Raw genomic sequence first — 13,986 nt, 5'->3', positions numbered from 1 at the left:
CCCTTCTGATCTAAATCCTGTTTATGTTGGACTATGTTACATTGTTATGAAGGAAACATGTCGTTAATTTATTGGTCCATTTTTCCGCATTATTATTGACAACCTTTATGGAGTGCTTTCTCTGTATCTGTGATTGCTACTTTCATCAAAATTTGTATACTACGTTGGGTGTTAGCAATGCAGTGCCTGGGTGAGTCAGGACTGCTAAAGGTGATGTTTGAGCTGAGTCTTAGGTGATAAATATTTTATCTTCTACCCTCCTCATTCCCCCACCTCAAAGAAAACTGAAGGACTTGCACAGCTAAATCAGCAACTGCAGCTTATTGTGTGTTTAACTATGGTAGTGACAGTTGTAGAAAACCATTAGCCCTGTTTGCCTTGTAATGGCATGGCATCTGTCAATTGGCTCAGAGACACTTTTAAGGAAATCAATCTTCCCAGGGTCTAATTCCAAATAATCTTTTTTCCAAATTGTTCCCAATTTTTCAAAAGTGTTTTTTCAACATCTTCCTCATGATGATGTTTATTCCTTTTACTTTTTCAGCCCTCTCATTTGATCCCTGATGAGAATCCTGTTGCAGGCCAAAGAAACATGTTGGTAAATACCAGTCAGTGTAGAAGGAAGGGCTCTATGTAATGAACAGATAGTTAGAGCAGTTTATAACTACTTAGAAATGATACTGGTTCAAAATCCAGTCTGTTTCATATTCATTTCCCAAAGCAAAAATACTACTTGAGAAGGAAGTATTCTCCTGAAAGACTGCAGACTTTTCCCCCCATTTTAATAGCATACCATAGAGGGGTGTGTGTGTGTGTGTGTGTCCGTCCATGAACACAGGACGTAGCTCATGGGAAGAAACCTTAAAGACAGTTCCCAGTGCATTAAGCCAGATTCCCAAAGAACAATTTTTAATCTCGTGTATCAGAAATATTACTTTTTGTTCTTTGTTATGACAGATGCTGAGAGGTTTTCTTTTTTCCCCTGCTAAATGCCACTCAGTCTATTTCTGATGTTTATAATTCTTCAGGTTTTCAAATTGCAGGCTTTTAATATTCAGTGGGATGAAACAGACCAAACAGATTCCCATTTAAAATCTAAAGTCGTATTTTTGCATTATCTTTGCCCTGGACGGTTGGCATTACTGGGACGATCCTGAGATAGACATTTTGCATCAATCCCTTGTGGGAATCCTGGGCATCCTGTGACAAATACTACTCAGTTTTTAAGCATGTCCCAAGGATCTTTCCTGACGTGGTCAATTTTCAGGACTAGCTCTTTGGCTTTGCTTAGGTAATTAATAGAGAAATGAGATTTTTTTTTCCTGAACCAGAACATGTGGGAAAGATTTAAAGTAGCATACTGATTATATAATGAATTCTTAGCTGTAAATTCATTTTGATGGTGTTAATTCTCTCCCAGAGGCTCGAAGCTAGTTTATTGCACCTACAGTGCTATGCTCTTTGGAGACACTGGGGAAGCCAACAAAGCCTTGAAGAAGAAAAACTCCACTGCCTCACTGATTCATTTATTTATTTCTTGGCTTTGTTCTTAAAGAGCAACCATGTTACAACACGGGCACGTTATTTGTTCTTCAGTCAACTGTCTCTAAAACCTAGCCACTAAAGACTCAGTGTTGTTTTTCTTTCTTTTTTTTTTTTTTTGACATTTTATAAACAAATGGACAATGAAAAAATGATGATCTTACATACATTTTATATAATAATATACATTTTTAGGTTACAGATTTGGAGTTTGTCATTATTTTTCTTACAATTATTATTACAATTACATTATTATTCTTACAGTCATTCTCTGTAGTATATAACAAAGCAAAGGAACCTTTTGAAATTTGAATTCTGGATCTGAAAACTTCCATGCTTTCATCTCTTCTGTTATATGTTATTACCTATTTGCTCATCAAGTAGGCCCTAAATCATGCGAATTTTACTTATGCCTTGGTGTTTTTATCAAGTAATCAGAAGTAAAATCCATTCTTTCTGAAATGTAGGAATCTAAAAATATGTGTTCAGCCACAGTTTCCCTGTTCATTGGTTTAATCACACCAGTGGCCATCACTATTTTTATTACACATTTCCCTCTATAAATTAGAAGCCTTATATGTTAAGGGAAAATATAAGCACATGTGATAACAGTTTCCTTTTTCTGAATGAATCACTGTTACTCTTCCTTGGCAATTTGGTAGCAGCTGCAGAGGTAATGCTGTGTTTGCTAAACTGTGTTATCACCACATTCCCTGGTTCAATCTGAAACGTGTAAATAAAGCCAGCATGATGCAGATAGAACTGCCAGATGATCTTTCATACAGCGCAGGGCAACATGAGTAGACTTGTCCTGGAAGATCGTTGCTTTTGAAACTTAAATGAACCCCAGGATTCTTTAAACTAGACAAAAGGTTATTTGTTCTTTTGTCTCTTCTCACTCTTGAAGGCCAAGGACTTATGTTTATGAAGCACCTGGAGTGTACCAAATGATTTGCATATGATACAATATTTGATTCTCCAAATACTCCAGTCAGAGTCAGGATTATGATCTCCCTTTTCCAGATAGCAGAATTGTGACTCAGGAACCAGTAGGAACTTGACATGATCACAAACCTTGTAGATGACAAGACCCATGTTGAACTCACTTCCCTCTGACTCCATAGCCTGTGATTAATAAAATATGTAGGCCTGTGGAGCTGGTACATCTTAAGTTTTTTTTGTTTTTTGTTTTTATCCCCCTAACTTTGCATCTGTTGTTGTAAACCCTGGTTACTTCAGCTCCTAGGTAAGAATGAATGCATTTTGTTATAATGTAAATTATGGTATGTATTTTATGCAAATTATACATAATGTTTGCTAAAATGTTTAGCAAGAAAAGTTAAAAAATAAGAATGGAAAGAAATGTTTTTCCCCAAATATTTTTAAAAAGTGTAATTTAACATACATTCTCGTGAAAACTGGGCAAATAATACTGGAAATGAACAGTAGATAGAAATATGTAACTGAATGAAATGTCTACAAATCATGCATTATATAGTGAGTTGAGAGAACAGAGATCCATAGACACTAAAGAAGCAAATGACAAAAAGAACAAGTGTGAGCTGAATGCCTACCTTGTGAAATGTCCACTAGAAAATGTCCACTCTTCCTTTGGACTTAGTAGTCCTGGACTGGAATTCTCTGCCACATATATGTGAACATAGACAAATCTGGACATAGACACATCACTTAACCTCCTTGTACCTTGGTTTCCTATTACTGGAAATGCTAATATCAAAGACCATATAACATGTCCATTGGTATACTGGCAGATATAATTAAAGACCCATGAAATCAATAGTACATGTTTTAAAAGATAAAGCTTGCAGTGTAGAGAGTGAAAAGAACATTTGCTACTAGAATGATGAAAAGAGTAGAGTTGTGATGCAAATTGAAAGAACAAGACTGTAGTTGGTGTGGACTGGCATCCCTAGGGAAGATTTCACGAAGGCCAGGAGTGTAAGTTGGACCTTTAGGTCATTCTGCTGGAGTTAGGAGGCCTGGAATCTTCCTTCTTCCTTCTTACTGTTTGATAATGCTTTTTCAGTGAGTAAATAATAATAAATATAAAGAGTACATGTTTAATGAATAATCAAGTACTGACAATCCATTTCTCAAGATAATTGTTGACAGACTAACTGTTGAATGTCTGTTCACATTTCCTGTCTACCACTGGGACCATGATCACATCACTGATACATGTAAACTTAAGTTACAAACCTGCTGAAGAGCCTTCACTTGTCAATAGTTACTTTTAGAAGACTATTTCTGGAAACATGATGTTAATTTACACAGCCCAGAAGATGTGTTTACAAATCTCTCTGTGCAGCATGACTTTTCTTTCAGATCAAATGACTGTTCTTCCACATTTATCTCATCTTCCACTCCAAGGTTTAATTATGCATATATGAAAAAGGGCAAGGTAGGTATTAATGTGTTGACTTCAATTGCATCAATATATTAAAAACCTTGTGAAGAATCAAATGATACCAGTCTTATTAGCATGCCGTCAAATGATTCAAACAGAATATCAAATAAGTTAATTCTGAAATTGTTGTACTCATACAATGCCTCAATCAATGAGGCATGATTATTGCTAATTGAAAACTTTTCCAATAGCCCGCCATGATGACTTGAAATTATGATTTTTTTTCATCCACTATATGGAATCAAAATAAAGCTTTTGCAAGTTAATTTTACAAACAATGAAAACTCTGACATCAGGAATGCTATTGTAAATTTAGTTTAAACATTTAGCATTGAGGGTTATTTAATTTTGTAGTGATAATGTGAATGCAGATTTTGATGAAGCACAGCATCATGGCTAATAAGGTATTCATATAAATTGAAGGGATCTTTGAAGCAGAAATGTACAATTGATAGATTATGGTGCCCTGATTATCCATGATCGCATACAGACAAGTGATAATGCACCACCAATTGAATTAGAAGCTGTAGTGTCCACATTTATAAATATTTTATGTATACAGAGTTGGGATAGCAACAGCAGTTTTCATGGCAGAGATATGTTCACATATAAAAATATACTTCTTTCAGCATGGCAGTGTGCACTTTGTTTTTGCTGCCAGTCATCCATCCATCAATCTGATTTTAAGAATGTTTGAAACCTTTGAAGAACTCTCAGTCAACTTAAACATTCCCCAAAGCTATTGAACTCTTGTGAAAAAAAATAAATCTTTTAAATGTTTGTTGCATTTTGGTCATATCAGTTGGAACTTTTTTTTTTCCCCCTGGTACGTGGGCCTCTCACTGCTGCGGCCCCTCCCGCTGCGGAGCACATGCTCCGGACGCGCAGGCCCAGCGGCCATGGCTCACAGGCCCAGCCGCTCCACGGCATGTGGAATCCTTCTGGACCAGGGCACGAACCCGCGTCCCCTGCATCGGCAGGCGGACTCTCAACCACTGCGCCACCAGGGAAGCCCAGTTGGAATTTTTTTTTTTTTTTTTTTTTTTTTTTTTGCGGTACGCGGGCCTCTCACTGTTGTGGCCTCTCCCGTTGCGGAGCACAGGCTCCGGACGCGCAGGCTCAGCGGCCATGGCTCACGGGCCCAGCTGCTCTGTGGCATGTGGGATCTTCCCGGACCGGGACACGAACCCGCGTCCCCTGCATCGGCAGGCGGACTCTCAACCACTGCGCCACCAGGGAAGCCCTGGAATATTTTTAATCAAAATTTTTGATGACTGAAAATGCTAAGTAACTTCATCTTTGGAAGCCTTTAGTAAATGGAAGTGAATTTTACAAGAACTGGCATAAAAGATATTGATTTTTTTTTTCTTTACAAAAGAAAGGGATATTCAGCACAAAGCAAACTGTGAGGTCAAATAGTTGACCTATTTGTGCATGATTTAGTGTTTAAGTTCTGAAGTTACACTTTGGATTATCTCAATTTGTGGGATAAAAACATCTTCTGATTTTTAATAGGATAAATATAATTCTACCCAGGAATGGAAGGAAATTGAGAAGCCATTAATTTTTCAGCATAAATTTTGTGGAGAATTATAGAGACAACTTATTTAAAGTTTTATCTTGAAAAAAGATTGACAGATAACGTTCATATGAATGGATACAAGATATCATGCCTTTGAAATTATTTGGGCAGAAATATATACAGATTTCAATATTTAAAATATAGAATTGAGAATATTCTTCATGTATCACATTTTTGTTGTGAGTTTTCAAGGTACCTCAGTGCCTGGAGAGAGTATTTTTGTAATTAAAATTATGGCCTACAGTAGAGTCAATTAAAGGTGTCAATTTAATGACCATTAAGTGCAATTCTGAAGATAAGTAAGAACAATTTTATGAAATATTATAAGTGAAAAGATGACATTAAAGAAGTACATTTTTTGGAAAAGTAATCTTAACATGGGACTATAAACAGATATAACTAGGAAACCAATTAAATATATGAGTATGTAGCATGAATAATCATTCTTCATGTATCATTTTAAAATTCAGATAATATAAGCACATCTCTTTTGTTCTAATGCATGTAAAATATATTTTTTTTATTTTGAAACAATGTCATTATGAAAATAAAATGAAATAACTTTATAGGTCCACTAATAAACCAAGTTGTCAGTTGATAAATATTTCAAAAATTTATAATTCTGATTACTTTCACTCTTAAAAGTGTACAGATATGGTTCATAAATTATGCTGGTACCCTAGATACAGTGGAATTCTTTGGCCTAGTCTTTAAGTATTGAATGTTCAAACTAAAACATCAAATTCATTAAAAAGTAAAAGAACATTGTGAGAATCATTTATTATTTTGGTGTACTCAGGCTTTTCTTCACAACCAGAACCTCCGCATTTGGCTGTTTCATAGGGGAAAAAAAAAAATCAGTCAACTAAAATAGGAAATTTTTATGAAATTGAGCCATATGGAAATTTGACTCATTTTCCAAGAAATTGTTTTGACCTAAACTCTACACTGTTGAGAAGAGGAAGCCACTTTTGCCCTTTGGGTCAAATTCCCTTGTGCTTTCAAATCCTCCTTTATAAACATGAATGCTTCTGTGGCAGACAGAGATGGGTTTTCACCATTGTGCCCATTAATAGATGGTGGATTGCTGAAGATGAATTAAGTCGCTCTGACAGTCTATCCAATTTTTGATGCAAACGACTTGAAGAATTAGAGTCAGTGAGAGAATAAGGGAAAGAAGAAATTTGAAATTAGAGTGAAAAAGTAAAAATGTCTTGTGAGTTTGACTTTGCAAGAGGAAGCAATGAGTATGACCTCTCCTATACAGAATGGTGGCATAAATGGGTACAGAACAGATGGTAAGAAGTTATTCAAACCAGCCCAGCACCCTTACTCAAAAGGGGGTAGCAATGGTACATTCTAATCTCAGCCCCTCTCTTTGCTCTGTTTCTGCCAGTAGCTCCATAAACAAGGGCAGATGCAAGAAGGGAAATTTGTGCTTTTTGACATTCCAGCCATACTGGTGCTTTTACCAGTCACTGCAATCAGTATGGAGTGGTGTGTTTTCCTTCTTCCATCCACGGGTCCAGTTTGATGGGACAGAGAATACAAGATGAGAATGATTTATTTTTCTTTTGCTGCAAATAAGATTATTATAGAAATGGTCTCTTAAATTTAGAAGATATTTGCTCAATAATTTAGTACAATTCTAACCCAAGTAAAATTTTAGGTAGAAAAAAAATATGTTTTGTTAGATTTATTTGAGGTTTTAGGTACTATATGTTAGATGTGACAGCTACAGTGACCCAGCTAGGCCTAAGCTAAGAAGACATTAACTAAATCCCAGTTACAGTAGAGTTCATAAGGGAGCTAGGATATGGTATCAGAATATAAGAAATAGCATGAAAATGCCACTCTTCAGGGAATCATCTTTTCTCCAATATGGGAGTAATTTCTAAATTATTTTTATAAACATTCGCTACCTAACATGGTAAAACACATTTTAGGTTTTCTATAAGCGAAGTAAGGGTAATATTCTTAGAAAGCTGAATTCCATATACAAAATCTGGATATCGAACATGCCTTATTGTTACCTGCTGGAAACCTTTCTGAAGGACTAATGAGAGAAGGGTAAGTAAGCTAACCTTGTGAAGACAGAAGAAATCAGGATCAGCCAATGGAAAGGATTGCAGAATTCTCTGAGAGAAGCAGCAACTCCACAGGGAAATGAAGTTCTTTTGTCTGGGGGGCTCCCCTTCATCAGCTCGTGATATTGAGGTAGCGACATGCTTGCCCACTACAAGTGGTCACACCTCACGAGTAGGCAGGGATCTGGGGGAGTCAATAAATAAGTTGTGAAAAATGTAAGTTTATCTTCTGAAGTCACTCTGTTGATAATAACCATGCTATGATAATATGGCATAATAATTTCTATAGCAGACCAATAAAAATGAAGTAACTGAGTTAAATCTTTTATGTTTCTTAGGAATCTGAGAAAAAGGGCTTAATTGAAAGAATCTATATGGTACAGGATATTGTCTCAACTGTTCAAAACATCTTGGAGGAGATAGCTTCTTTTGGAGAAAGAATTAAAAAGTAAGTTCTACATTTCTGTTGTTGTGAAGTGAAACTGCCATCCACTAGGACAAATGAGGGTTGGGAGTCTTAGGGAGGATAGGATCAGAAAATGCAAAAACAAAGAAAAAACAAAAGCAACAGTCTTGGGCCTTTTAACTTTGGTGTGTTCTTTGGGCTTGTCAATTTCACAGGGTGGCTGTATGGCCCAATTTACACCAGTTATCCCAGCATAATTATTAATAGTGCCTCTATTCATTCTCAAAAATATTCTGGTTTAAGTGATAAGCTATAGATTAAAAAATAGATTGTCCTATACAGAAATAAAAAAGGAAGCAAATATGCTTTAAAGGAGGCTTTTTCATCTGAATCACAGAATACAGTAAATGCCTTGAGTGAAATTTTTTTCTCCGTTCTCCAAAGAATGGTACCTAACTAGTAACATCACAGATGCAAAGATGTAAACTTAATTCATCACATACATAGACAGATTAGGACAGGGGTCAACAAACTTTCTCCATAAAGGACCCAAGAGTAAATGTTTTCAGCTTTGGACTATATAGTTTGTGTCACAGCTACTCAGCTCCCTTGTTTAAGTGTAAAAGCAGATAGTTGATACGTAAATGAATGGATGTGATATGTATTCCAATAAACCTTTATTTACAAAAACAGATGTCAGGCTAGATTTGACTCAGCTCCAACCCATAGCTTGCCATACACCTACATTAGGGCATAAAGGCTAAATTCTCTAATGGAGTCTCAATTGAGAAAAACTCTCTGTGATTCATGTTTTTATTTTTTTATTTATTTTGTTTTATACATTGTGAACTCTGCGTAACTTGGTCTTCATTTGATACCAATGAACAGAGCAGGTTTTTTCTTTCTTTTGAATTGTAGATGTTTGTTCCCCCTTTAAATCCAGAGTTGTGTCAGCCATGTTGTTCTTTCTAAAGATTAATTAATACTGTTTCTTATTTTATTGGCCATTCTAGTTTCTTTAAGTAAAGAACATAATATTTAGAAATTACATGGGTAAAGAAGAGACTAAAATTAGTGCTAAAAGCCAAGTGAAATTTTGTCTATCAAGATGCAGGGAAATCAATAAGTGGTGATTAACATCAGGAAATATAAACAGCTAATATGGAACTTTCTGTGGTTACTGATGTTATTTCTCCATCCCTTATTACATGAAATTGCCCTTGAGTGTCCATTTATTGTTGGCATAGCAAACATGTTTCTTTTGCTTAAAAAAAACAGGTTCAAAGTTATCTTCAAATTTAGTGAGTTTTTACTAAACTTACACATTGTTATTCCCATGAACAATGTCAAGAAAAAGAGCAGTAGGGGGCTTTGGTCATGTATATTGATATTTATCTGCTTTATTTCTCTAGGTTTCATATAAATTGAAAAATGATTCCTGAATGTACCCTCAAAATTACTTAGCAAAAACATAAGTGACAGTAGAAAATAGTGAAATGATGAAGAGAGCATTTATAATGCTTCATTCACGCATTCAACTGTCAGTGTTTGAGTTTCAGGCACTGGCTTGGTTTAAGAATGAGAAATGCAGGCTTCCCTGGTGGCGCAGTGGTTGAGAGTCCGCCTGCCGATGCAGGGGACGCGGGTTCGTGTCCCGGTCCGGGAAGATCCCACATGCCGTGCAGCCGCTGGGCCCGTGAGCCATGGCTGCTGAGCCTGCGCATCCGGAGCCTGTTCTCCACAACAGGAGAGGCCACAACAGTGAGAGGCCCGTGGTATAGAAACATCAACTAATGTCATGTGCCAGCCAGATACTGTTCTAAGCCCTTTACATAGCAACTTCTTTAAGGAGTTACTTAAAGGAATTGGATTAAATGATTCCAACAACCCTACAGAGTAAGGATTGTTAGTATCCCCATTTTACAGATGAAGAAACTGAAGTATAGAATGGTTAAATATGAAGCCCAGATCACAAAATGAGTAAGCCATGGATCTTTGGTTTGAACTTCCCCTCCTCACTTTATACTATAATGTCATTATCCTCTGGGGATCTATTCTCTTTCTTTGTGTGTTTTTTAAAATAAATAATACTTTATTTTTAATTCATTTTTTTGTTGTGGTATAGTTGATTACAATAGTATATTAGTTTCAGGTGTGCAAGATAGTAAATTTTTATAGATTATATTCCATTTAAATTTATTATAAAATATTGGGTATACTCCCTGTGTTGTACAATATATTCCTGTAGCTTATTTATTTTATACAGAGTAGTTTGTACCTTTTAAACCCCCACCCCCATCTTGCCACTCCCCACTTCCCTCTCTCTAGGAATCTATTTTCCAACGAGGGAGAAGAACACTAATAAGACAATTAGAATAGCATTGATGCTAGGTAGATTGATGTTAGGTAGGATGCGGGGGGAGGTCCTACATCCCAGGAAGGTTGTAGGAGAAAGAGAAACAAAGGAAAGTTCTGAAGAAGCAACAACTTATCAGCATCTCTGAGAATGAGAAGAGCTAGCTGGGCACAGAGTTGATGAATGGGGGCTTCAGTAGGTGGGCACCTTTGTGTAGAGGCTCAAAACCCAAGACTGTGCTAGATACAGGGAGATGGAGGGGCATCAGTATGTCTATGCCACTGGGGATGGACGTGGCAGAGCCTGGAGATGCGGCTGGTCATGCAGGGCCTTGAGTGGATGGAAAAGCAAATGAAAAAATTGAGTGAGGGAGGTACTGGCAGCAAAGAAGATAAGAGGATGTGGAACGGGGGCAAGACTGAGGCAAGAAGGCCATGTCCTTTGGTAAAAGTATCTCCATGTTTGAATGCCTGTTAATAGACAAATGTAGCTGTTGTGCAGTTGATAATGGTCAAGGAACTGTTTCTGATGAGAAGAGGGCAGAGTGATTTAAACAGGCCCCCAACTCTACAGTGCTTTTGACAGCGGCTGTGCCCAACACAGCTGTGGTGGCCACATCTGAGACGTATTTTCAGCCATGAACAGAGCACTATTCTACCCAGCTGCAACACAGGAAGGCACATGAGGCTCAACTCCTATTAATTCTTTGGCCATTCATTATTACAGTGACCTTAAAGTTCCCACTGGGCATTCAAGTACAACGTCATGTGTAACTCTGTTGGAATTCCATTGTAATTCAGCGCATAAGGACCAGGAAAAACTTTTACCCCAACTTTTGGCAGCTAACAAATAAATAGACTTACATAAATCTCTCAGAGCAAGGCTTCCCTGCTACTGACAGCAAAGACCCTGATGATTTTGCATTTACATGGAGTGAACGGTATTTTCTTTTCTCTACATTCTCTAATTACCTTCTTTCATTGTATACATATTTCAAATGTATGCATGCATCAGGCTAACATTTGCTTAACATGTGGCATTTATATTATCCCAGGCAGCAGACAGGGTGGGTCAGAATACTGAGGTATCTTGTATGTCCTGTCATAGAGTGGTGGCTCCAACACTTGTGTCCTTGAGTGGTGAGGGAAATCTCCACAGAGGAGGTAATGAAATTAAGGTAGACCTAGGACAGGGGAGTCATCCCTGCAAATGTTCCAGAGTAAGGCTTAGAAGGCACATTCCTAGGAATAAGAACTTCTTTGAAGTAATATTATGAAATACTAAGCAACGAAGATGAGAAAGCAGGATAAGTGAAGTTTGAATGATGGTGAGCATGTGGGGAATGATAGATTGATGGATCTTATATTTTATCTAAAGTAACATGTTTAAGGGACAGAGAATGAAGGCAGAAAGACCAAGGTTAGAACAGGAGGCCAGTTGTGAGGAGAGAGTTCACAAACTGGGGTGAAAACCATGCATGTATGAAGGAAAGCATCATGTGGGTAAATCATGAAAGAATGATCTACAGGATTTTATGACCCTCGTTTCTGTCTCCATGGGTAGAAGAGTCAGAGGACTTCATTTTTCCATGCCTAGGAAATGAGGAAAATAATGACTTCGTTGACACAAAGGTCAACTAGTGGGGCACCCAGTTGGGAGAGGAACTCTAGGATGGAGTTTCACCCACCTTACTGGATGTGGTCACAATAATTTCTGGGTTTTGTTTTGAAATTTTGTCAAAGACATTCTTAGGATGTGTTAGTGAACCTGAAGAGTTGAATGAATGAATGGGGATTCCTTGGATTTTTTCATTCATTGAAAGGTTTGAGTCAGGGATTCCCTATTTAGAATTTAGGGAGCTGCCAAGTCAGGAAGTCTGGGGATTTCTGTGAAAATATTTAACAAATTGTTTAATTTTGAGATGGAAAGCTTTGATTTATCAGAGTTCTTCAATCTTGGGCATTCTATGAAAGACAAGATACTCCATGGTAACTGGAGTGATGGTCTAGTAAGTTTTTGAGTGTTAGTGCCAGTATCTTTGAATTAAGTCCTCAGTCTTACAAGCAGGAATATTCAGTGGATTAAATGAGTAAAATGTGCCATCTTACATTTTCTGAAATGTCTACTATACAGACAGTGAGTGTAGGCCCTTGAGCCAACTCTCTGGATTCAGATCCCAGTTCTGCCACTTACACTGGCGTAAGTGATTGGGGCCAATTATTACCTTTTCTGACTCAAGTTCTCATCTGTAGAATGGGCATAATAATAATTCCTACTTCATAACATTCCTGGATGAATTAGTGCCTAAAAAGAGTTTAAACCAGTGGATGGCCTTTAGTAATCACGTAAAAATATTAACTATTATGAGTATTATTTTTGGTAAATTGCTTTGACCTTCTTCCTCTGTGTCTTAAATTTTTTAAAAACTGAAACATTTCAACATTTTACCACTAAAACTGTGGGTTGCCAAGAGAAAAATACATGACTTAAATGACTTGGCTGTTGGGAGGGCTAATCTGACAGCGTGTGTACGAATGTGTCTGGTACGTATCTCCACTTTTAGCATCCAACACATAAACACACGTGACACACCATGCACTTGCACACAAGCAAACGATCATTGAGATCTTTATAAGGATTGCATTAATTGGGAAAAAATTGACATCTTGTTAAAATTTAAGTTTTCTAGCATATGAATGTAATATATTCCTTCATCTACTTAGATCATCATTAATTTATCTCAGTATTTGACAGTTTTATGTATAAAAATTTGATACATTTTTGTGAGATATAGTCTGAAGTATTTGATTGGTTTCATACTATTTTAAAGGGTATCTTTTTTTTCAGATTTCCTCTCTACCTGTTTGCTACTGGGATATAAAAGTAAAATTAATATTCCTACATTGACTTTGAATCTATCAACCTTGATAAACTTAATTATCTTAATTTTTATGTAAAAATTATTGTTCTGGATGTTGTATTACATAAACATATCATCTAGGAATAATTTTTTTTCTTTCTTACTTTTCAGTCCTTATACATTTTACTTTGTTTTCTTGCTTTATTGTACTGGCTAGTAGCTCCAGTACAGTGTTGAACACAGTTGGTGTTGGTGAACATTCCTTTCTCATACACGATCTCAGAGAGAAAGCTTTCAACATTTTACCCTTAAGAATGTTGTTTTCTGTAGGTTTTTGTAAAGGTGCTTTATTAGCTTAAGGAATTTATTTCCCTTTTATTCCTAGTTTGCTGAGAGTTTTTATCGTGAATGGAGGTTGAGTTTTGTCAAACTTTTTGTCTGCATTCATTGAGATAACCTTATGGTTATTTTTGTTTTCTCCTATTTTTGTTAATGTGGTATATTATTATGATTGATTTTCAAATATTAAACCAATCTTACATTTCTGGAATAAACTCAGCTTCATCATGCTATCCAATCTCTTTATATATGCTCGGATTTTATTTACAATTTTTTTGCCTAGAATTTTTGCAGCTGTGACCATCAGTGAGATATGATATACAGTTTTCTGTTCTTGAAAATTCTTTATGGTGTGAAGGTTGTTCTAGACTCATACAATAGGCGAG

General features: G+C 36.6%; 1 protein-coding gene across 5 annotated transcripts in view; it reads left to right on the top strand.

Moving 5' to 3' along the window:
* MCTP2 (multiple C2 and transmembrane domain containing 2) overlaps window positions 1-13,986 on the top strand; it is a gene marked incomplete at its 3' end in the record, with an annotated part of 245,631 nt that overhangs the window by 215,604 nt on the left and 16,041 nt on the right. For all 5 annotated transcript variants that reach the window (XM_082619662.1, XM_082619663.1, XM_082619660.1 and 2 more), the window contains one exon: window positions 7,978-8,087. In XM_082619662.1, coding sequence (XP_082475788.1) covers window positions 7,978-8,087 — 110 coding nt within the window. The remainder of the gene's footprint in view (window positions 1-7,977; window positions 8,088-13,986) is intronic.

Source organism: Mesoplodon mirus (assembly GCF_964341445.2).
Source record: "Mesoplodon mirus genome assembly, chromosome: 4".
NCBI lineage: Eukaryota > Metazoa > Chordata > Mammalia > Artiodactyla > Ziphiidae > Mesoplodon > Mesoplodon mirus.
The sequence above is the reverse complement of the archived record's forward strand: the minus strand, read 5'-3'. Positions and strand labels throughout refer to the sequence as shown.